Below are 23,449 nucleotides of genomic sequence, written 5' to 3' on the forward strand. Positions count from 1 at the left end.
CTCCCCTTACCACTGAACCAATCGGCAGCGGGGGAGAGTGGCGGAGGGATATAAAGAAAGGTACGACCGGAAAAGAAAAGAAGGCACGATGGGAGAAAGACGCGAGAGGTCTGGCGATAACATGTAGGAACAGAAGGAGAACGTGATGGATGGATGGACGGATGGACGGACGGACGGACTGACTGACTGGGGACTGAAAGAGGACACAGAGTCACCATGTGAGAAGAACGCCAGAGGGACGTCGTGGCGGCGTGAGGGGAGGAGAACGAAGAGGAGGCCGTGATCGAGCCGAGAACGGGCGAAGGCAGCGGGTGTCCCAGCAGCGGGTGTGCCGGCCGCACGGATGAAGAGACCGCGGAGCGTTACTACATGAAGTTCTCGCAGCGGCAGGGCAGTGCGCCCTGCCTGGCGGGTAAGTTTCGCCCTATGGGCCGTCAGTAACGCTCTCGTGTGTGGTTGTGCGGCGGCACCGGTACCCGTGCGATGTGTGGACACCCGTACTGGCCATGTTGTTTTATCTTCCAGGTGTCAGCCGGGCAGCCCACTGCCAAGAGAGAAGAAGAGGCGCCTGCGGCACCTGGAGCGGTGGAAGGCCTCCGATCATCTCCCCTCTGAGCCGCCTCGTCCCTGGTTTGGCGGCCATGATGGACTCTTTTTATTTTATTTTAGTAACGGACACTTTTTAATGTTTATTTGTATCTTTTTAACTTTTGGTTTTAAAACCTTTTAAGGTTTTACTGTTTTAAGTTCTTTTAATAAACCTTTTGTTTTTAGTACACCGGCTCTCGTTGGTTTGCCGTCCTCTCTCTCCTCTGGTCGCTGTCAGCGTGCTCTCCCCCGATAAATCACCAGTACCTGTGCTTCCCCCCTTTCCCTTCAATAATAATAACCTTTTCTTCATTCATCATCATCCACTTCTCATCTCCCCCTCTTTCCCCTTGTGACAATAGTACCGTAGTAGTGCAGTATAACAAAAAACAAAGCTTACAACGCTGACGAGGCAATAACGTTAAATGGCTACATTTAATTTGTTTTAAAAGTGCTTGCCTGTAACACGGCAGCAAAAGTGCAGTAACCCGGCTGCTCAACAAAATAACCAGCATCTTTTTCTTAAACAGCCAACACAGCAGTAAAGGTGCAGTAACACGGCCGTTTACTGTATCAAAATAACCAGCCTACTATACCAGAAAAGTCAGCCAGATCCTTTAACTTAAAAGCAGCTCTCGTGCTGCATTTGGGCTCACTTGGTTTGTTTTGCTGGGTTACCTGGCGCGAACTGTCTGTCTCGCTCTTGCGCTTCCATGATAGTGCGCCCCTGGTGACCGTTAGCTGTAAAAATCCATCCGCCGTTGTATAAGCCGCAGGGTCCAAAGCACTGTTCCCTCTAAGGTGTTTTACTGCGCAATTGCGCACTGCCCCCCACCTCTTTGCGCAGAAGACAAAAAAAGTTGCGCACTCGAATATCCCAGACTAGTTTTTTTTTTTTTTTTTTCTCCCCGTGTGCTTCGAATTCTGAAATTTATTACCTAAACCGGGTGGGCGTTTATCACTGCAGTGAGTGACAGGTGACAGGGTGCTGTCAGCCAGTGATCATTAAAAAAAAAAAAAACATGCCCACGAGGCGCTGCCCAGCCAATACGCAGCGGTTGTTTAGCTTGACAGCCAATCAATAACTCTGATGACGAGTAGCCGCTGTTGTGGCATTGTTGTTATTAGCAATAGCATTCAGTCATTTACAGTTACAGTTCATTACAATTTTGCAAGCTCTCTCACACACACTCACACAGACACACACATGCACTGTGGTCTGTAGTGCAACTACGATTTATGTTTTTGCCTGAGATTTTTATTACTGTTGATATCAAAAATGCTTCTGTGTCAAGAGTTGATGACACCAACTTAGTTATTTTTTGACATAATTGTTCATATGGCAATAAATGCAAAATCAGTTTTGCCAAAACAATATTGTATTTTGTTTTCATTAACTGTGACCTAGATATGGAGTAGCCTAGGTAATGTTGTCAAAATGATCTGTTATTAATCATTATAGTAATAGTCAATTGTATTGATATTTGGAGTTGGAGAGGTGAGGCCATAGCACCGGCATGTGGACGTACTGTCGCTCACAGTTGCTCAAGCAGGTCATCAGGGGAGTTGAATTTCTGCTCAGGAGTTTTAAAAATTAGAGGGAACATTGGTCCAAAGCAATTCTAAAAGTAGCGGCTTATAGTCCGGAAATTACGGTATGTGTGTGTGAGAGAGAGACGAAGAAAGAGCAGGGAAAGGAAATGCAGCTGAACGAATACGCTGCGTGTTTTAAATAGCGAAAAAATAAAAGAATAACGAAACGCAATATGTGACGGTTGGTGTTGAATCTTTTTTTATTTTTATTTTTTTTTGGTCGGAGCGCACCGCCACAGATTCGTCTATGTGTGGGAAACACTGCTTCTGGAGAGGACAACACACTGAGCATTAAAGCCTCTGTGGCTCCATGATGGTTCAGACTAGGGATGCAAGCAATTAATCGATTATCGATTAATTTTGGATAAGAAATGACTCGATTAAAATGAATTAATTGCAATTAATTGCATTTTGAACCCATAATTCCCTGCCAGTCTTCGTGGGGGCGCGCTTGACGCCAGACGTACTTGACGCACGCGCGGGAAAACAAGCGAAGCATGGCTCTGACGACCATACGATAACAGCACAACAAACGAGAAGCGGTACACTGACAGGATGAAGAGGGCAAAATGGAGTGCAGTATGGAGCTACTTTAAGTTGGTGAATGACGACAACAACGCCAAATACACAATATGTGGAAGTATTTTAAAGTACAACAACTCCACAACTTTGTTAAATTACCACCTAAATATGTCACATTCAACCGTGCTACAAACAGCGTGTGGTTCTCAGCCTACAATCACCACAGCGTTGGGGTGAAGGGTATGTGACTCCCCAAAACAGAGGGCATTACCCAGCGGATATGTAACATGGTTACTACAGACATGCTGCCGATAAATGTCGTTGACGGACAGGGATTTCGCACTGGCACGAAAGTACTTGGCCATACCAGGCACGTCAGTCCCTTCTGGGCATGTATTCTCAGCAGCTGGCCTAACTGTTAACAGGCTGCGCACACGACTTACTCCTGACCATGTTGATATGCTGATATTCTTGAACAAAAATAGATGGGTCTATCTATGCAATGAGGAGCACTAGGGATGTTTTTGTTTTGTTTTACGAAGACAGACACATCTGTCATCAGGCAGCCTATATTTAAATTAACTAGAGCTACGACTGTCCAGTCCTGGTTATTGTGATATTGTCACATTTCCCAGTTTAAGGGGGATTATAAATACTGCTAATAGTCCACATGTGACACCTTATTTACTTTTCAGAATTTATTTTATTTATTTTTATTATTCTGCTAAGAGACAGTGCACTAATTTATTTTCATGTTAAAGTAGCCTACAATGTATTGTAGTCTACTGCTGCTATTAATGTTTCCAATGTTGCAGATGAGAAGCGAGAATTTATTTTCATGTTAAATAGCCTGTGTAATAGTTTGATATTTTCTATTCAGAATATGTTTGATATGCTACCAGAATGTTATTCCCTGCCCTCAAGCGAGTCCAGAATAAATCTTTGATTAAGGAATATGATTTGCATTTTTTCTTTATATCATAAGGAAGATAGCATTTTATGTTACGTATACAGTAGATAGAACCTATTCAGAGGGAAATTCAGCTTCTCAGAAAAACTGCCGCTTATCAATTAATCGATCATCGATTGATAAGATGAAACAACTATCGACTAATGAATTACTCGATAATTTGCATCCCTAGTTCAGACAAACACAAACAAGACTTCACTCTCCTGTCATTATCATGGATAATCCAAAACCAGACCCTGAACACTATTAACATTCAATATGAACATGCTGGCTTTACATTTACACTAGAACTGAAAGCACCATGAACCCAGGAACTATAGAGAAACAGATCAAGAGCAGAGACTCAAAATTAATCTGAGATGAAACTGTTGGAACTTTGGTCACTGAAGACACAAAAAGTGGTTTCATTCAGTGAGAACTCTCAGAACATAAACAGTAGAGGGTTTTGATTATTTCCAGACAAACACTGTTAGACAGGAACAACTAATGGAGCTGATATTATGGAGATGAAGATGTTGTGCAGCCTGTCAATGAGGCAGGACCTGGACCATGTTAGATGTGTCATTGTGACTGTTTGATGATGATTTGACTTGAGTCCATCTGGGACACATGAACCAGTCGCTTCTGGAAATAATCAGGAGTCTTTAACTGTTTCATGGTAATACTCACCAACAAGGAGAAGAATGATGGATCTTATCTCTGGCCAGTGATGTGGACGAATACATTTGTAACTTCCACTGTCTGTCAGCTTTGTTTTCCTGATAACTATGGAGGCATTACCAGACTGCAGTTGATCTTCAAAATGAAAGACTCGACCTTTGAACTGTGGATCTTGACCTCCACGACCGTTATTATAATGACTGCCTGCACTGTACATGAACACATTCTGATCATCTTTCTCCCAGCTAAAGGTCTCAGACCTAATGTTGGTAGAGTTTAAGGAACAGGGTAAAATGACATCTTCATCTTCTTTCACTCTCATCTCGGTGTCTGGGAGACAAAAACATTGATTGTATTAATCAGTGTGTTCACATCCAGAGTGATCAGTCAGTAACACAGTTTACATGTTTCACCACAGTTAGACTGAAAACAATCAGTTCATGAACAGTTTAGAGAACAGTCAGATTTTACTTTTAGTTCTGTTTCATGTTTGTTTGTTCAGACTTTGTTGTAACAGTATCATGTTCATCAACAGAAATGTATTCAGAAAGAAATACTCAGAGATATAATTTGGGCTTCATAACTGATACACTGTTGATTATATCCAAGTACTGCATCCAATGTGTTTCAGCTTAGGTCATAATTAAATACTTTTCATTCAAACTCTATAAAACAGCCTCATTATGAATGAAACCATTTGATTCATCTCTAGAAATAAAGTTACAACATGGTGCAGGTGTTCTCTCATTACATCCTCTCCTTCTTGTACCGTTTGAAATTCATGTGGTGCATTATTTGGCAGAGTTGTTTCTGCAGCTGATTCTTCCTGCTTGTATTTCTCTTCAGACTCAAACAGTAACTTAAATAAAACAGCAGCTTCCGCTTTAACTGTGCGCGGCCCCGCGACGGGTGTGTCACATAGACTGTACCGTTAAACAGAGACGAGCATGAAGTCACTAAAATGTCTGTAAACTTAAAACGTTTTCTCTCAGTAAAGGAGATCTTTTGTAGTCACACCACATTCACACAGAACCTTGATGAGTATATTTGTAACGAGACTGAAATAAATAAAGTCAGGAACACCTCAGTATGACGAGGTTTACTTGACTTCCTCTTTTATTTCTACTTTATAACTTTCATAAATCCTGGAGCCTGACGAACCTCAGAGCTCATGTTTCATTTATCTGTCAACACCAGGATACTACACCTCACACACAAATACTGGAGTTTTACTTCAGTAATGGAGCATTATTCTACTATATACTATGGGTCTACTCCTACAACACCATATATCAGAGTACTGTCAGATTATTTTAACAATAATTACTAAATATATGACCGTAAAAGACCGTTTGACTCTTTAAGTAGTAACTCTTACCTCTTTGACAACATATTATTCCCAACAAAGTCAGAAAATAAAACAGCGGAAGCTCCATGATACTGCATATTTTCACCAAGATAAAATGGAGACTGGTTAGTTTCAGTTTCGTTTATATCTCACTTCCGCTTCTTCAAAATAAAAGATGTAGTGTTTATTCTTTCCACCAAATTATAAAAATCATTAAATACATAAACAGATAAGTTTCCACTAGTTTGAACAAAAATGTCCAGCGTTGCCATGGATACAGTGAGCAGCTTTGCAGGCAGCAACATGAGTCCTGTTTTCTATCAGTTGTTCATTCTTTGCTGTGTACTGTTGGATGTACTGACAAATATCACTGACTTACTCTGATGCTGGAGAAATATTTAAAACCTGGAGATTCTCAGGGAACTTCTGTCCCACATAGAACATGTGCTGCAAAACCTGAGCCTGGTTTTTAGTTTCTATGTGGAGACATAACTGAGATGTCTCAACTTTCATTCCATATTTTAACATCTATAGGATTTCAGAGTGTGAACTTGTACATGTTTGATAGGAAGGCACATAATTTCAAAGAAAGTCAATCAATGTGGCATAAATGTCTCTCCTTTCACTGAACTGTCTCAGCTGTCATTAACTAATATCAGCATACATGTGGTTTGTACAGTTTGCACATTATTGACACAACTGCAATACTCTAAATGTACGTATACAACAGCTACCCCTTTTAAGTTTACAGTTTATATTTTATTTTATTCTCTTTTATTTAATATTTATATTTTCCTGTCTCTATACATTTATACTTATATTTTTTACCTTGTGCGCTGGGTGAAATTATTAGTGAAATTATTACTGTTTTGTTCTTTTACTACCTGCTGCAGGTAGTAAAATACATTTCACTGTGCATTGTACTATGTATAACTGTGGATGTGACAAATAAAACCAAATTCTAATCTTATTTTATTTTACAGCATATGTGTATGGAATTATCTGAAAAGAAGGCTGGATGATTTATCCATAAAGAGAAGTAGGAAAGTGTGATCACCTGGAGGGATTTTAAGAATATAGAGAAAGAAAAATAATAATGTGTGACCCACACAACATGTGTTCACATTTGTTTTTGTTTTTATTGTATTTTATTTTTAATATTGACCTCTTTTTGGAGCAGTATTAGCTATTTGTCCACTAAATAATTTCATGCTGTAGCACTATTAGACCAATAGGTGGCAGTAGTAGAGTTTTGATTAGGCTGGAAGCGTCTCTTTTTGGTGAAGAGGAAGCTCCTCCTCTGTCAGTAAAAACCATAAAAACATATTGATCTGCTTTCTCCTGAAAAACAGGAAACAGTAATCTGCCCGCTTGTCCCTTCACCCGGGATCTGTAACAAATACAGTTGAATGAAAGTTACAAAATGCTGTAATACTGCACTAATTTGAAAGTTGAGAACAAGAGAACGTGAGGATTGTGGTTTACGTTTTAGAGATCTGGGATTAAGGAAGCTGCAATTTGAGGCTGAGGCAAATTAAAAGCAGCAGCTGAGGCAGCATGGTCATGATCCTGAGTATGAAAAGCTTTGACTTGTGCACGAGAGAGAATCAAAGACAAGAGTTCAAGGAGGAAATGAACTGTCTTTATATTTGTTGCTTCTTGTCTGAATTTGATGTCAGTAAACACCTGACGTTGACCTTTTTCTGGTTCCTGAAGCTCCTTAACACACCACCACCTCTTTGGTACTTTGCAGTTACAGTCTGTAGCTCAGTGCAGCCAGCCTTTCACAAACATCCATGTTTTTATGAATGGATGTGTGTGAGTGAAATTAGACTAATCAGCAGCACATGTAAAAACTGCACCATTTGGCTGGGTGCAAAGCGACGGAGGACAGCAGAGACAGAGCTAACAAAGTACTTCACAAATTAATCAGCGCATTGGATGAGGACTGAAATCAAAAGGGCTACCGGTAAGATCACGTCTCTTCTCTGGACTCTGAAATATGATCTCTGGCTGCGTTGTGGTCGATGTACTGGAGTAAATGAATTGTAATGTCTGTTGTTGATGGGTTGAAGGATGTTACCTACCGCAGGGGTCTTCAACAGGTGGTCCGCGACCCCTAGGAGGTCCGAGGAAGTACTGCAGGGGGTTGCAAATTTCTTTCTCCATAAATTTAAATGTCTTTAAATACATATACATAAGTGGGTCCCCGCCCCATCTCTCCATTAGTTTGGGGGTCCTAGGCGTGGAAAACGTTGCAGACCCCTGACCTACCTTACTTACCATAAAATATTTACATTGTAAATCAAATTGTGACCAATTAGGTTGCTTAAAACCGTGTTTAAGAATAGAAAATAGCAAATTAAGTGTATTAGTATTAGTATTAGTTAAAATATAGCTGGGGTCCGTCAAGCACTAGGACCAAGCGGAAAACAGCCGCTCAAGCTGAAGCCTGTTTCCCTTAGTTTAGCCCCGCCCACAAGCTCCTCCATTGGCTCTGCCGTCTCTTGTGTGATTGGCCGTCCCCGCTGTCACTCCACCTTGCTGTCACACCGGTCTGCTGGTCTTTGGTCAGGAGTCCTTGTTAACCTGCTACTGTAGATTGTTCCTTTGTTCTGCCTGGGTCACGTCAGCTAGAAGGATTGTCAGATGTCTTGCTGTTCACGTTTCATTTACATAAAAATTTTCAGTGGTTCTCTGTTACACTGATTTCAAATCAAATGTAATACTTGACTAGCCTGACGAGCCAGAGGGGCGAGTCTAGATTCTAGGCTAATACTTGACTACTTCCACTGAATAATGGACATTTGATTCAGTTTCTCTCCACCTGTGATGCCAGTTTGACCTGCCCACACTGGGTGGTGCTTTGTAAATGAGCTCTGTTTACCATAGATTCCATAAATTAGTATAAAATTGATGGTACTGAGTTGGAGTGAAGTTGACTAACAAGGTGAAACACAGAATTGGGTGATAATGTTTTGCTACATGCTTTACAACCAGTCAAACCAAAAAGGGGACATTAAACTTAAAGTAGCAGAAAACTAGAAGAACTACTAGAAAACACAGTCAACTGAAAGATTAGTTTTATTAAAAATCTATAAATAAATAAAAAGACAATGTGTGTGAACTGGTCAAGCAAAGATGCACAAAACCTGTATTGGCCTTATAATTATTCTGCTGTCAACCTGTCTGCCAGCCAGGGCCGGTTTTTGCTATGGGCAATGTGGGCGACCGCCCAGGGCGCAATCTATGTGAGGGCGCACATAGAAAAAAAAAAACCTCGCCAGTTTTCTAGACTACCGCCAGTAGCGGTTTTAGGCACGGGCGAACATAATCATTTGTGTCGTTTGTGTCATTTTTTTCATGACACAAGGGGGGCGGCACGAGCACTTGGAAAATAAATAAATAAATCTGCACCGCTACATGGTTTTCTATTATCTGTCATATCTGTGTGGGGAACTGGCAAATTGGCGCCCCCTGCAGCTGCAGGCGCCCTTGCTTGCTGAGAAGGTGCCATGTACAGAAGGTGTGTGTGAGAAGGAGGGTGGGGGGCAGTTCACCTCTGGGTCTCTCCCACATTGAACGGATGGGGGGGGGTCCACTGTATAAAGGGCTAAAGTCAGTCACAACTTGACTTTCTTCCATATAACGCACATTTCATTCATAGTCATGGGCGGATCTACCGGGGTGGCATAGGGTGGCAAATGCCACCCTAAAAGAAAGCCTTGCCACCCCTGTTGCCACCCCAGTTGGCAGCACCGAATTCAAAGAAAACTTATGGCCAATTTGACATTTACGAGCGCGAATCTCCAATGTCCGACTGCTGTGAATGCAGCACGAGATAACGCCGGAGCGGCCAGAGAGTTGTTCGGAAAACCGAGTGGCGCGAAGCGAGGGAGCCAGTAGTCGCGAGAAAAGATGACACGGGAGGAAAGAGGTAAAAACTAAGAGGCAAAAAATCTATCATTCCAGGGTTTAAGCGGAGTCATGAAAAGTCTTAAGTCTTAAATTTGATAATGCCAATTTAAGGCCTTAAAAAGTCTTAAATACGAGCATATTTTGCATTGTAGGTCTTAAACTAGACAATTCCCCTGCGGGAAATCGCGAGAGTGATGCAGTGGCCGCAGCAGTCTGCGATACCATGCTATATTGCTGTGATAGTACGATGCTACGATGCTACGATGATGCTACTATGCCAAGATGCTACAATGCTGAATGAATTAATTAATTTATTGATCATTGAGAGATACTCACGAGCACGAACGGGGGGACGAGCTTGAGAGCAGGGTCGGTGGGAAGGCTCCTCTCCGGCCGGGGGGGACGTCTGATGAAACATTAAGACCAAACACATACAGAACTCAGCAGTTAAGGAGAAAACAATAGATGTAACATTTCTAGAGCCATTTTCACGCAGACAGATGTCATTGTGGCACAGAAGCTTATCTACTGTGTAAATACCTCCAGGGGGGAAGGGGTGGACCTCAGCTCCTCCAGGTCGAGCCTCCTCCAGCGCTGCTTCACCGCCATGGAACGTCTGGACTTCCTAGGCATCCTGCTGACAAAAAATAGACAGAAAAAAAAAACAAGACAAAATACTTTTCAAAGCTTAACAGGCTATCAAACCTATCAAACTAACCTAAACCCTAACCTTTACCTAAACTCTAACTACCTAATGTAAAATAATCTAATCTAAGACAAATTAATATAATATGTTATACTTAAATTAAATCTGTGTAGATGAAGGTGTGGTGAATGTATGTGTGTGGGTGAGGTGGCGATACTGCTCTGCGATGGATGAGGGCGATGAATCAACGATGATCACTCTCAGCTGTCGAAGCACAGGAACCCTTTAATCATATCAAAGACAATGCAAAAAAATTGAAATGTCTTTCAAATGTTATAAGTAAATGTAAGCAACAAGCTAATAACAAAGCAGATACATGTTAAACATCTGTAGTTGTCATAAAGTGTGTGTTTTCCTTATACTAAGATGCTATGATGCTAAGATACTACAATGCTAAGATGCTTTAATGATGCTACAATGCTATGATGCTAAGATGCTTTAATGATGCTACCATGATGCTACCATGCTATGATGCTTTAATGATCACCTGTTCATATAGTCATAATATAATCCATGTTTGACTACAAAAAGTAATGGTCACGTCAAGACAGGTATGAAAGTATTCGCGACTTACGTCGCGAATGTCTTTACTAAGTAGCATGTCTTTACTACCATGAGCAGCAGCTATAACAAAAAGCACAACTCAAATAGTCATTTAAGGCCTGGTTCCTTCTGACTGGATGGGTGTGAGTTTGATGTCACGCAGGGTACAACAAACCAAACAGGATGAGGAGGATGCAGTAGGCCTGGCTGAGAGAGAGAGACACTGAGAAGGGTCGTCCTTTACGCCCTTCTACAAACTGAAGGGCAGGTACAGGCAGCAGACCCCTCCCAGCTCCACCTGAAAGCCAGCATCAAATAAGGAAGAGAGTGGGAGGGATCTCACTAGGATCCCCAGACAAAGAACGAGCAAATCGTAACAATTGATCGTTAATCATAATAATTTTAACAATAAAACTCATTACTCCTACCTGAGCAATAGTTTAACAGTTTACGGCACAGTTTTACAGTTAGAAAAACAATAATATTAAACTTAACACATCCAGGCTGTAACAAGGAATCAGCGATGAAGTGAAGACCTTCAAATTGTCCTGTTAGTCCAGCTCTTTGTCTCACGTTGGACGTCACTGCAGTCTGTCTGGATCAGCTGGAGGAAAACTATAGGCAGACAAATAGACATGTCAAATAATGTTATGTAACATACTTAATATAACTCTTATGAGTGTTCAACAGCTCATTATTTATTTAATTAAAAACATATTATATTAAATTACTCCAATTATATATATACTGTCATTAATGTTGTTGCAAGCCATAAATGTTTCCTACTTTATGTGGTGGAATAATATATTTTTCAGTTTGACACAGTTTAATTTAAAAATATCTTCCCTTTAAATTGTAAAACTTCAACATTATTACTGTGATAAGCCCCCGGCTTGCAACGCGGCGAATTAGCCGGCGGCTAACCCCACTAGCCTCCGTGTTAGCTCACGGCTAACTGCCGCGGCTAATTCGTGTTTAACTCCCGCGGGTCCGCGGTTAAATCCCGGTTAGCTAGCGGTTAGCTAGCGGTTAGCTCGAGGCTAACTCCGCGGTTGAGTCCGCGGCGTTAAGGTAGCGGCTAGCTAGCTCCGTTAGCTCCGCTAGCTTGCTAACATACATGCGCTATGCTGGAAGGCTAGTCGTCGGCTAAATCACTGGGCGGCTAGTCGTTAGCGTCTGTTAGCAGTTGAGCTATTCACTGACCTAATAAGATGAAGGAAACGGGTCGGGATGTTGTGTCAGGAGTTTCAGCAAAGCAGCCAGATATAATTTGTGTTTAAAATAAAGGAAAAGGTCATAATGTCAGGTTCTGGCCCCCTACAGTACTGCAGTAATGGTTTGGGGGGTTTTAATGTTTTGGCAGATACTGTTTTCCACTGAGAGCTCTTTTCCCGCCTCTGGTCCCCTTCTGCTGCGTGTGTAAGCTGGTTGGGGTCTGGTTGTCATGGCTACCAGGGTCAACTGCTGCTGAAGTCTCCCTCTCACCTCTGCCTGAGTCAGAGGGAAAGTGCAAACTAGGATTTGCCCTCCGAACAAATGCTTGTATCTCAAAAACTACAAGTGCTATCGAGAAAACAAACACATCGTGAGCGTCAGCCAAGGGTTTTCTACAATTTAGTGTTGTCGCCACGCGCGTACTGCCAAAATTGTGGCCGTAGTCGTTTTGGAAAGAAAGTATGCGACACGAAAATCGTCGAGAAATCCCTCTCGATTTCCACATACACACACATGGGGAAAAATTCGAAAAGCTGGCGCCGCACTCCTCGCTCAGAGGAGCCTCCAGTCCAAACCGTACGTCCCACACAAATCAAACCAACACCATCTTAAAGCCAACAAAAATCCCTACGTTTTTATGTATTTTTTATCTCTGTACCTCAAAAACTGTGGCCACCACATGAGATTGAACCTTTTTTTTTCAGAATATAACCGAAACTCTGAAGTTAGAGTGAGGCTCAGAGGGAGGGATTTTTAATTTTTTTCCCCAAATTTCACCAAAACGTAAACTGCGACCCTGACCAAACCGTAAAAGGTATCGAAACGCCGCTTTCAGGAAGAGAAAGCTACACTTCCCGTGCCTCGTACAAACTTCCAAGCAAGTTTCTACTACAAAGCATGGCCGAGTAATCGCTCGACAAAGCCAAGCTGTAAATTTTGGAATGTTGCCGCTTTTTTCGGGCTTCTCCATTCATTTCAATGGGAAATTTATCGCGTTTTTTTCGCGACTACGTCGCGAAAAAATCTTGTTTGAAAGAACTGTATAGAAGCACACCGAGTCCGATCGAGACGCACGTTTTGATGTATTTTGTGTCTGTGTGCGACGAACGGTATTTGAGTTGAAAAGTTTCGAAAATCCGTAGGAAAAAGTTTAATAATAAGAAGAAAAACGTAGTGAAGAACAATAGTTTGCAGTGCTTCGCACTGCAAACTATTGACTCCCATAGCTTTGCTATGAGGGTCAATAGTTTGCATTGCGTAGCACTGCATCACTAATAAATGATCAGCCAAATCATCTTTATGAAAAGAATGCGCATGGTTAGGGTTCTGTTAAATGTATAGAGTTGAGCCCTAAAGGGATTTATGTTTTGTGAGGTGTTTGACCCCCACTTGTAGCTAATTGATTATGTCGATTTTAACTTGGAAAGTAAATCGAGGTTGGTGGATTAGGATAGGATACCTATCTTACAATTAATTTTAGTAGTTTACGTTAACAGCAATCTTATTTGGTTTTGTTGTTTTTATCGATTGGCACCCTTGGGTGTTTAAACGTTTCTTATCGTTTATGACCTAATTAGGACATTGGAGTCCCCGACAAGTCCCATGGGGTTTTTGTGTGGTTTAATCTGGTTGCGATTAACCCATTTGAAGGTTGGCTCTTTTTGACCTTTGCTAACCTTGATTTGGTACACGGCGGAAGAGACTTGGTCCCCCACTTGTAATTCGTTATGGGATGCTTTTTGGTCGTAATAGGCCTTGCATCCTTCTGCACTCTTGTCCAAATTTTTCTGGGAAAAGCGAAGGTGGCTTTGGGATGAGCATTTAGGTCGGTCATATACTTGCGTGTTGTATATGCCGTTGCAATGCTGGTCTCTTCTGGCTGGTAGAGCAGGTGCCGTGGAAGCATCATCTGTCTATCAGTTGTCATTTCAAAAATTGAGAATCCTGTCACTCTGTGTGGGGTTGCTCTGATTCTTTTGTGGCCTGCGCATGGAGAGTCAAGGGCATGCATTGGCATCACCCCCCTGTGGCTCTGAGGCACCACGAACTCAGGAGAAGTGAGTGCATCGCAGACATGGACAAGAAGCCTTTGATGATTTGAGGAGCAAAGACAATTGGGGTGGGAGGGTGGGTAAAACATCCAGTGTCAAGTATCCAGGGGTACCCGTCAGGGGCACCTGTTTTGGCCAAAGTATCTGGTAGGTCCTTGAGCTCTTTGTTTTTTGAACGGTCTTCTAGCAGGTATGTGCGGGTGGCGTTCGTTGGCCACCTGGCTCGCTTCAGGAATTGTTTTCCCTGATTTCATGTCATCATGGTCAGGAAGGGTGGTTTCACCTCGTACTCCTGTCTGAGACCATGGAATGTTTTTGATCGTGTCCATTTGAGCAGTAAGTCTGACAAGTACATCACTGCCACTGTGGACAGAGTGTGGTAGGTCAGGAACGACCAGAAAAAGATGATTCAGCTCCCTGTGGTTCCATACCACCTTTAAGGTGCAGATCCCGTCAGTGGTCGATATCGCCTGAGGTGTGGGATCTAAAGGGAAGCGGAAGGATTTCTTCACAAATGGAAGATTTGGATTTGTCAGTGACAAGGACTTATACAGCTCTCGGCTGATGGCTGATTTATCAGTCCAGAGAGTTAAGATCACATCGTTGACATCAGCATCTTCAAGTTTGATGCCTTTTACTACCTGAGGGCAGTAGTTGTGTGCCTCAGGAGAACTAGTTAACGTGCACAAGAAAGTGTCTTGTTCAGACAGAAGTTCTTCTTTGGGCCACAAGGGTGGTGGCTGAATATTGTTTGTTTCTTCTGACATGTCATCAACCTCGGTGGGTTGCTTTTTGTCAGGTAGGTTATCAGGTGTCAAGGACCTTGTCTCAAGGGTGTAGCACTGAGCTGCAGTGGCATGGAAAAGAGAAATAGGCAGAGGTCGGCAAACCTGTGCCCAGATCTTCAAACGCTTGAAGTCAATCAATGGCTCAAATCGGTTAAGGAGGTCTTTACCGATTAGAAGAGGAATGGTGTCAAGGGGAGACACATACACGGGGTGGACAAGGCTCATTGGTCCAATAGTGAAGTTAATCACTGCCATGGCCTTCAAGACGGTGCTTGTGGAAGAATATGGTTGAGCATCAAGAAAGCAGCTCTGCAAGTTCTTCTTGGATTGGTGTGTTACCATTTGCAACTTGTTGAAAAGCGCTGATGACATCAGGGTGATATCTGCACCAGTGTCAAGGAGTGCTTCATGTTCAAGCTCGTTTTCAAGTGTCGTAGGCAAGTAGAATTTTCGAGCGATCCCTTTTTCTGTGAGGTGGCACAAGAACTGTTGGAAAGGTGGCTCACCTTGAGTGATCAAAGAGTCCTCCTTGAATGGTTCTTCTTTTGAGTCCGACTGGACTACCAGAAGTGCACTAGGAGGGGTTGTTTTCTTTCTTCCTGCGTCTGATTGTTCAAGCGCAGTGGTTGAGGGTGTTGGGGCCTGAGTCTGAGGCAGCACCTGCTCAGTTTCTTCGGGGCCCAAGTAGACTTCTTCCACAACGACGTTTGGTTGGTCGTCTGGATTCTTCTGAGGAGAAGGTTTTGGATTTGCTGAAGCTACAGAAAAGACGTCGACTTTCTTTTCTTTCTTGAATATAGTTTCAATCATTTGCCTGATGGCTTCAAGATCTTTCTTGGTCAGACCTGATTGATTATACTTACCGTGAGTGCTGTTTCTCTTTTGTTGGCTAGTTCGCCTGTTCTGATCTGTTGCTTCCTCATCAGAGGAGCTCTGATGATGATGTTCCTGGTCCCTGAAGGGAGTGTTTCGAAAGTCATGTTGATCATGTCCTCTATTAGCACGAGGTTGGCGGTCCTTCCACTGGTTACGTGGGGGCTTGTCTCGGCGGAAATCAGGAGGCTTCCGCTTTCTCTCAAAGCGTGGTTGGTTCTGACCTCTGTCAGATGAGGGTGACTGTGAATGCCAGCAGCCTTGCTTCTTTTGTTGAAAGGAAGGATATGGCCTGGTAACAGGTTGACATGGTTCAGCAGGATTCGTGGTGAGCTGCGAAGGTGCTCTCCTCGGAGCTCCTTCTAACTCCAAGGGAATTGACCTGGTGTTGATACTCAGGATGTGGGGTTCTGATGATTTGCCCATGTTTTCTTTTTGTTTTGCAAATCCTTTCATGGCTAGCTTGCGCAGTTGGCGACTTGTGAGGGTTTTTGGACATGCCATGACTCCGAGGTGATGGCTAGTTGAGGGATGGAGGTTTTGCACGAACAGAGATTTGAAGTGCATTTCTTCTTCCATCTGTATATCATTTCTGGAACCAAAATAGGCTTCGTGGAGCCGCTCGTAGTATTGTTGAGGAGATTCTTGTCTTCCTTGTTTGACAGCTAAAGCAGCTGCAAGACCTGTCTGCGGCGTGTAGCCAGAGAATTCTTCTTTTAGTACCTCGCAGAGGCTTCCATATCTTTCCTTGACATGGTGAGGTTGTCGCTCAATGAATCTGCTAACTCGATGACTTGAGGTTACCTTGATTAGGTAGATCCTGTCATCAGTTGTAGCATTTGGGAATTTCCTCAAATAGAACTCTATATCTTTGAGGTATGCGTCAGTGTCATGAGTTTCACCGGCTTTGGGGTCAAAGCGAGTTATGTTGCGGGCGATCTTATCCAGGTCTCTGTCGGAAGGACCTTGTGAATGATAAGTGTCCGAAGATGAGTGAGGTTTAGGGGACAAGGTCTCCCTAAATCGGTCAGTTATAGCTGCGCTAACCCGAGTATGAAGGTTGAGAGCAGGGGGCGGCGGAGGATGAGGAGGGGGACGGTCTCCCTGAGTGTACTTGTGGTGCGTTGCACCCAAAGCTTCTCCTTGGTGTAGGCCTAACTCAAGGGAGTATTCTAACTCTCTTTTAACCTCTTCCAGCTCTGATTCTGTCCTTGCTTGTTGTCGTCGGGATTCTCTAGCATTGTCCCGGACTTCTTCTAGTTCCTGTTGTAAATGGAGGAAGCGATTTTTCTCAAATTATCTAGCTCGGTCGTGGACTTTGAGCTTAATCTTTAGGTCTTTTATTTCATTTAGTGCGTGTTTAAGACAATTGTCAGAATGGATGAGAAGTTTGCTCAACTCTTGAAGCTGATCTTTTGTTTCCGCTAGCTCTTGCTCGCGGTATTGGAGGATTTGTTTGAGTCTAGTATTCCTACTTTCAAACTCTGTGCCTTCGTCGTCCGACGATTTATTATCTACCCCCCTTTTGGTGTTACATTGAGATTCTAAGTCATCGTTGCGTTCCTTTGCCGCAGTTAAAGACTGTTTAGTCTCATCAAGTTGTCTTTTGAGGGCTTTATTATCTTGTTGCTGGGCCCTTATTTTAGTTTGGCTTTGCTCCAAGAATTTTGCTGACTGTTTGAGTTGCGCTGCCAAGACAATAGCCATGCTTCCTAACATTTTAGTTAGATCTTTATCTTTAAGTTTTTCAGTTAAAGCTTGGCACACGAGCACAGACATTATTTCTTCTAGATCAGAGGGATTTGTTTCTTGGATCTGATTTACATATCCAGGCATCAATTTGCTAGTCAGATCGACCAATGCTGAATCTAGGCTCTCGGAGGGATTTCCTAAACTGGAGGGAAAGGAACCGTTTGGGTCCTCCATGATTAGTTGTGGTAATTTTGAAACTTACAGTCAGTAGTACTTTGTGTCACAGCAGTGAGTAACTCTAGGGTGGAGAAACATGGAAAAATTAAAAAGAACTCGAATGAGTAATTTTAAGAAAATTAGAAAAGTTTACTTTTTTTTATTAATAATTTTTTTTTTATGATAGAATAGATTAAGTAATTAAATCTGGATTTAATTTCAAATTAAATTTCAATAGCCTGCAAGTGTGTTAGCACACAGTGGCTTTAGCTTAAATGAGAATCTGTAAACACAGAAACATATAATGTGTTTTGTTAACAATTTCCAAATAATATTGATACTTTATGTATCTTCAAACATGTAATCAAACAAACTTAGTTTAGTAAATTGGATTAAAAGTATATCTCAAGGAAGTTTAGTTTTTAGTTTTAGTTTTTTTAACAAAACCACTAGTTCAATAGTGAGTTATTTTAGGCTCTGTCTATACAAGCTCAGACCTTCCATGTTTGCAAGTCAAATGCAATTAGTCGAATCGACCACCAGAGGCGGTGTCGTTTATTTTACTCTACAGATGTAGGGAAGTTACGTCTACAAATGTAGGGAAGTTACGTCTTAGGCGTCACGAGGGGCGTTTCTAGCTCCGCCCACTGAAAGACCGCCCTGTTTAAACAGAATCTGATTCAGTGTCAGTTTGGGCACGACAGGGTTAATTTCTCAGCAGCGAGAAATTCACTTTTCACACAACGGAAACTCCAGGGCACGGCGGCCTTCTTTAAAGTTTCAACACAAAAATAATTTTTCCAGCTCACCTGGACAGACAACAAGCACAAGGTTAATTCAGCTCGTTTACGAGCACAACTTAGGAGTTATCTACTCCTCTTTTCACAAATATGCGTGTGGTAAGAATTTCGTTACCACAGCAACAACCCGTCTCATCACTTAAGAGGGGAAAAATACAGCCTCTTTCACTGTCTTTAATACAGCTGTTTTGGGTTAGGTAGCTAATCTAACCAGAAAACACAAGAGGGTCTGAAAATGTCAAACTTTCTGGAACCTCGCAGCAAAGTGGACTAATATTCAGGGCGACGTTAATCAGTTTTGGAACTTCGCAACAACTGATAATCCACCAACAGGCCTTTTAAAGAGAGCGTGCTTACAACACTCTAGCATGCAAACAGTTCAGAGTCCTGGAAACTCGCAGCGACTCGACTCAGACGTAACGTACGGCGACGTTGTTTCATTAAATATTGCTCAATTTTATCCTTGCAAGGTTTCTTTTACACGTTTAAAGTAAGGTAGTGACTCAATAAAGAAAGCTCATACACAACCGAAGCACATAAAACAAGCAGCGATGTTGGATCGCTCAGCGGATAAGAACGGCATTAACTCTTAATTAATTATCACAGTTAAGTTTTGTCTGTAATATGAAATTACTGCAGAGAAATCAGGTATACGTAGCCTCACGCGGATGCGCCATATAATATAGGGTAGTCTACACCTTTTAATTGTCTCGTTAGGGCACCACCTCCTGTTATCGTAGGAAGAACACGGTTTAAATCAATTTATCAGTCTCAGTTCAATAATTTGCATATCTGAAGGAGTGAATCCTTTACTACAATTTGTACCAGTCATTCTCTGCCGTAAAATAACATCACAAACAACTTCTTAAGTGTGAACAAATATTTATTTAATAAAGTGACAACTATGAATAAATGAGGGACTAATAGAATATAGGAGTGTAATCAAATGAACGAATATAATAAGGTCTGAAATAGTTAATTTCTGGAGCGATGGTGAGAGATGGAGATGTTTAAGTCCTAAACTAAAGGGAATGGATTTGATACCTAATCTAATCAATCTTCTCTAAAAGATGTTAGTAGGGAGTTTCAAAGTAGTGACACCAACTCTTTGTCTTAAGCGGTAGGAACGATTAAGCCTACTTTTGTAGAGTCTTCTCGGCGTCGGTATGACGAGATGGTGACGAAGCGGCACAGCTGATGCAGGTCTCTCCGGGACCGGTAGACAGGACTTGTTGCTTGATCTGCAACTCCAACACCCAGCTTTGCTTGAGAGCGCTGTAGGTGTTCAGTCAAAGGCAGATGACACTTGGCAATGTCTTTGTGTTTGAAGAAAGAAACTGGATCGTCACGTCTTCTTGATGTCGTTGCTATGGCAACAGCTTCTTGATTTCTTGATCCGTCGAAGAGATTGGGTCTTTCTCTGATATCCCAGCTGACTACGCTGGCTAACTTATAAACGATGTTGGTTAGTACTTCGGTTCGTAGAGTATAAAAATGAATAAAGCTAGAAAAATATTTAAGTCACTATAAAAATCGTACGTCGGGAAAAACATCCGACGAGAAACAAACAGAGCTTGAAAAGGACCGTATTGTCAATATTCAAGTTGTTCTTAAAGTTACTAAGTATAAACGTGACTAAGTACGTAAAGAAGAAGACTAAGTAAAACGTAAACGTGAGTGGAAAGTGGAAAGTGCAAAAGTCCGGAGAAAGAGCGGCGGAAAGAGCATAAAAGTCCTAAAGTGCGGAGAAATGGGTGCGTCTCTCTGGTTTTATGAGTTAATTATTCAGGGCGTGTTTTGGATCGGGTTTCCAGAATCTTCGCGCGGAAAGAGAAGAGAACGCCTTCTCCTTTGTCTTGAGATGTCTTATTATAACCTATTTTATATTACTAAATTGAATCATTCCATCACCCATCATGACTCGTTAGCAATGTTTTCCGTATGCGACAACACTCAACAAGAAACTGGATCGTCACGTCTTCTTGATGTCGTTGCTATGGCAACAGCTTCTTGATTTCTTGATCCGTCGAAGAGATTGGGTCTTTCTCTGATATCCCAGCTGACTACGCTGGCTAACTTATAAACGATGTTGGTTAGTACTTCGGTTCGTAGAGTATAAAAATGAATAAAGCTAGAAAAATATTTAAGTCACTATAAAAATCGTACGTCGGGAAAAACATCCGACGAGAAACAAACAGAGCTTGAAAAGGACCGTATTGTCAATATTCAAGTTGTTCTTAAAGTTACTAAGTATAAACGTGACTAAGTACGTAAAGAAGAAGACTAAGTAAAACGTAAACGTGAGTGGAAAGTGGAAAGTGCAAAAGTCCGGAGAAAGAGCGGCGGAAAGAGCATAAAAGTCCTAAAGTGCGGAGAAATGGGTGCGTCTCTCTGGTTTTATGAGTTAATTATTCAGGGCGTGTTTTGGATCGGGTTTCCAGAATCTTCGCGCGGAAAGAGAAGAGAACGCCTTCTCCTTTGTCTTGAGATGTCTTATTATAACCTATTTTATATTACTAAATTGAATCATTCCATCACCCATCATGACTCGTTAGCAATGTTTTCCGTATGCGACAACACTCAACATTACAACATGACAAGATGACGTATCAGAATGACCACATCAAAGTAACTCAAAAGCATCAATAAATTAATAAACTCAAGTTCTCTTTACATTGACATTTTGCTAATAATAAAAGGTTGGGGTTTCTAAAATAACAACTTCAATAGTTATGATTTCAACTAATAGCTACTAGAACATATCTAAGGTTCTACATTCTTTAACTTCAACAATTAAAAGAGAGAAAATACTTTTAAAGATAGCCACTTGATGGCAATGTTGATCCATCCTTACTGTGACAAATTATGTGAATTTGGGCTAGCATTATCGTACAAGGACCAAAATCGTCTCATTGTGATCGTAAGCACTTCCTGAACAATAATATATAACTTACCAGGTTATTACATTTTCGATAGTCATATTATCAAACTTAGGTGCTTTTCAGAGGAAAATGCAGATCAGAGTCTGGTTCTGGGGAAAGAAAGTTATTTACGACCGGCTTATCAGTGTTTCGCTCTCTTGGTCATTCCAAGAGAGGGGGGCAAACCTGTTAAAATGGTATGTTTGCATTCGTCTCTGAAAAAGAAAATTAGTACATCACAAGTTTAAAACATAATTGAACATCACATTAAGGTTTCTAGACTTTGTCCTGAAGAGTCAATTAATTCATTCTTTGTAGTTCCTGATATCATGTTGATGTTCTTTCGATTCAGGACTAATTAGTCCAGAAACAAGAGTGGGAAATTCCACAAGAAGTGTGAATCTGTCTCTTTTGGCTCAGATGACGTCCAGAGCATCAGGGAGGTCCGATAGCGTGGGCCTGTCCCGCGTTCAGACATGGCACCTTTATGGCTAAGGTGAAAAAGGTTGATCTGTTAGGAGAGTTCTTCTGCAAAACAACTCCGTAAATTTAAATTCCAGAGAGGGGAAGAATCGAGAGGACGACTGGTTCCCCTACAAGCTCCAATAAGAAGCATGATGAGATGAAGATGTTTCTGAGATGTAGTCCAGAGTCCATCATCACAGCCTCGGCTCAGGGTGGAGAAAACCTCCAGACAGACTGTCAGACATGTTTTCAGATCAGGTCAGGATCACAGCAGGAGGAAAAGCACAAGTCACATGGAAAAGCCTAAAGTAGAGAGGCAGGACAGAGATTCAAACATCCTTCATACTGATGAACAACACGTCTCAGAAAGAGGAGGATGCTACAACATCAGCCTCCTCACTACTGACACCAAAACCTAAAGCAAGCTGTTAGCTGTGAAACCAAGCAGGAGGAAACTGGACATTAGATCCATGCTAACATCACTGAGCCTGGTTTTAATCTGCACTGACTGCTAGAGTTTAGATTTCAGGAGCATGTACACATGGTGGTGTTCTCTTTGATGAGGAACTGTCTGTTCATCAAACTGTAGGAGTGTTACATTAACTTTATGTCTTCTGTTTCAGGATCATCTACTGGATTGGTTGCTGCTCTTGTTGCTCTTGCAGTTGTCAGTGTTATTTCTGCAGTTCTTGCAGTTGTTGTCTTTCTTCTTTGCAAGAAACAAAAGTCGAATAAAGGTAAACTCAAATAATTCTTTCTACCAGTAAATCTGATCAGACACCATATTGTTTGTGTGTTTCCATGCTCAGAGTCTTGACAGTAGTTTAGTCAGAAATGAAACCTTCTGTTCATATTTCCACTCATGATCACTGAACCTGTTTCTGATTGCTGTAATCCTTCCTCCTGTTCATACTGATCCTAACATGGACAGGACACAATCTCCAGTCCTCATTCTATTCTCTGGAGTTAATGTGAGGCTTTCAGCAGTCTGACTTCATCCACTGGATATTTGTCAAAGTTTTCTCCTTCATTAAACCAAATGTCCTTTCAGTGTTTCTGTTCCTTTCAGTTCTAAAGTGACAGTAACATCTGAAGAGACCCACTTGATTTGAGTCTGACTGAGACTGATGAAGCTTCATCTGAACTTTAGAATCTGTTTTAGTTCAGAATGAGGATTGTGGATTTTGACCACTATCACAGGAGGAAGTATGAACAAGAGGAGTGGATCAGAACAACATGATTTAGTTCATTTCTGATACTAAAACACTTTGAGAGTCAGACACACAAAGAAATGTTGTGTCAGAGGAAACTCAGGGGAAATAATTGTTTTCTTTCTGCAGCCAGAGCAGTCAACCTTGAAGAGGCCAGAAAAAAAGAACCTGAAGCAGACAACCTTGTAGAGAATCAACAGAATGGAACTCAAAAGCCTGATGAGTAAAGCTGATGGTGACAGATCTTGAGTGATTTGTGTGTTTCACCCTCGTCTGCTTTTATTCCTCTGAGGACCACTTTGAGTTTCAGTGAAACATTTGGTGATAATCAGGACGTCTTGACTGATCTTTACGTGTTCCTTTCAGTTT

The 23,449-nt window shown here is 41.8% G+C and overlaps 1 protein-coding gene across 1 annotated transcript in view; it reads right to left on the reverse strand.

Moving 5' to 3' along the window:
• Positions 1-6,198, reverse strand: part of LOC311486380 (butyrophilin subfamily 1 member A1-like) — a 42,631-nt gene extending 36,433 nt beyond the window's left edge. The window contains exons 1-2 of the mRNA XM_084542200.1: positions 5,712-6,198; positions 4,343-4,663 (exon numbers count right to left, since the gene is read on the reverse strand). Of these exons, the coding sequence (XP_084398326.1) occupies positions 4,343-4,663; positions 5,712-5,769 (379 nt within the window). The 5' untranslated portion in view covers positions 5,770-6,198. The remainder of the gene's footprint in view (positions 1-4,342; positions 4,664-5,711) is intronic.
• Positions 6,199-23,449: the final 17,251 nt, after the last annotated feature.

This window comes from Chelon labrosus (assembly GCF_963514085.1).
Source record: "Chelon labrosus genome assembly, chromosome: 4".
Lineage (NCBI taxonomy): Eukaryota > Metazoa > Chordata > Actinopteri > Mugiliformes > Mugilidae > Chelon > Chelon labrosus.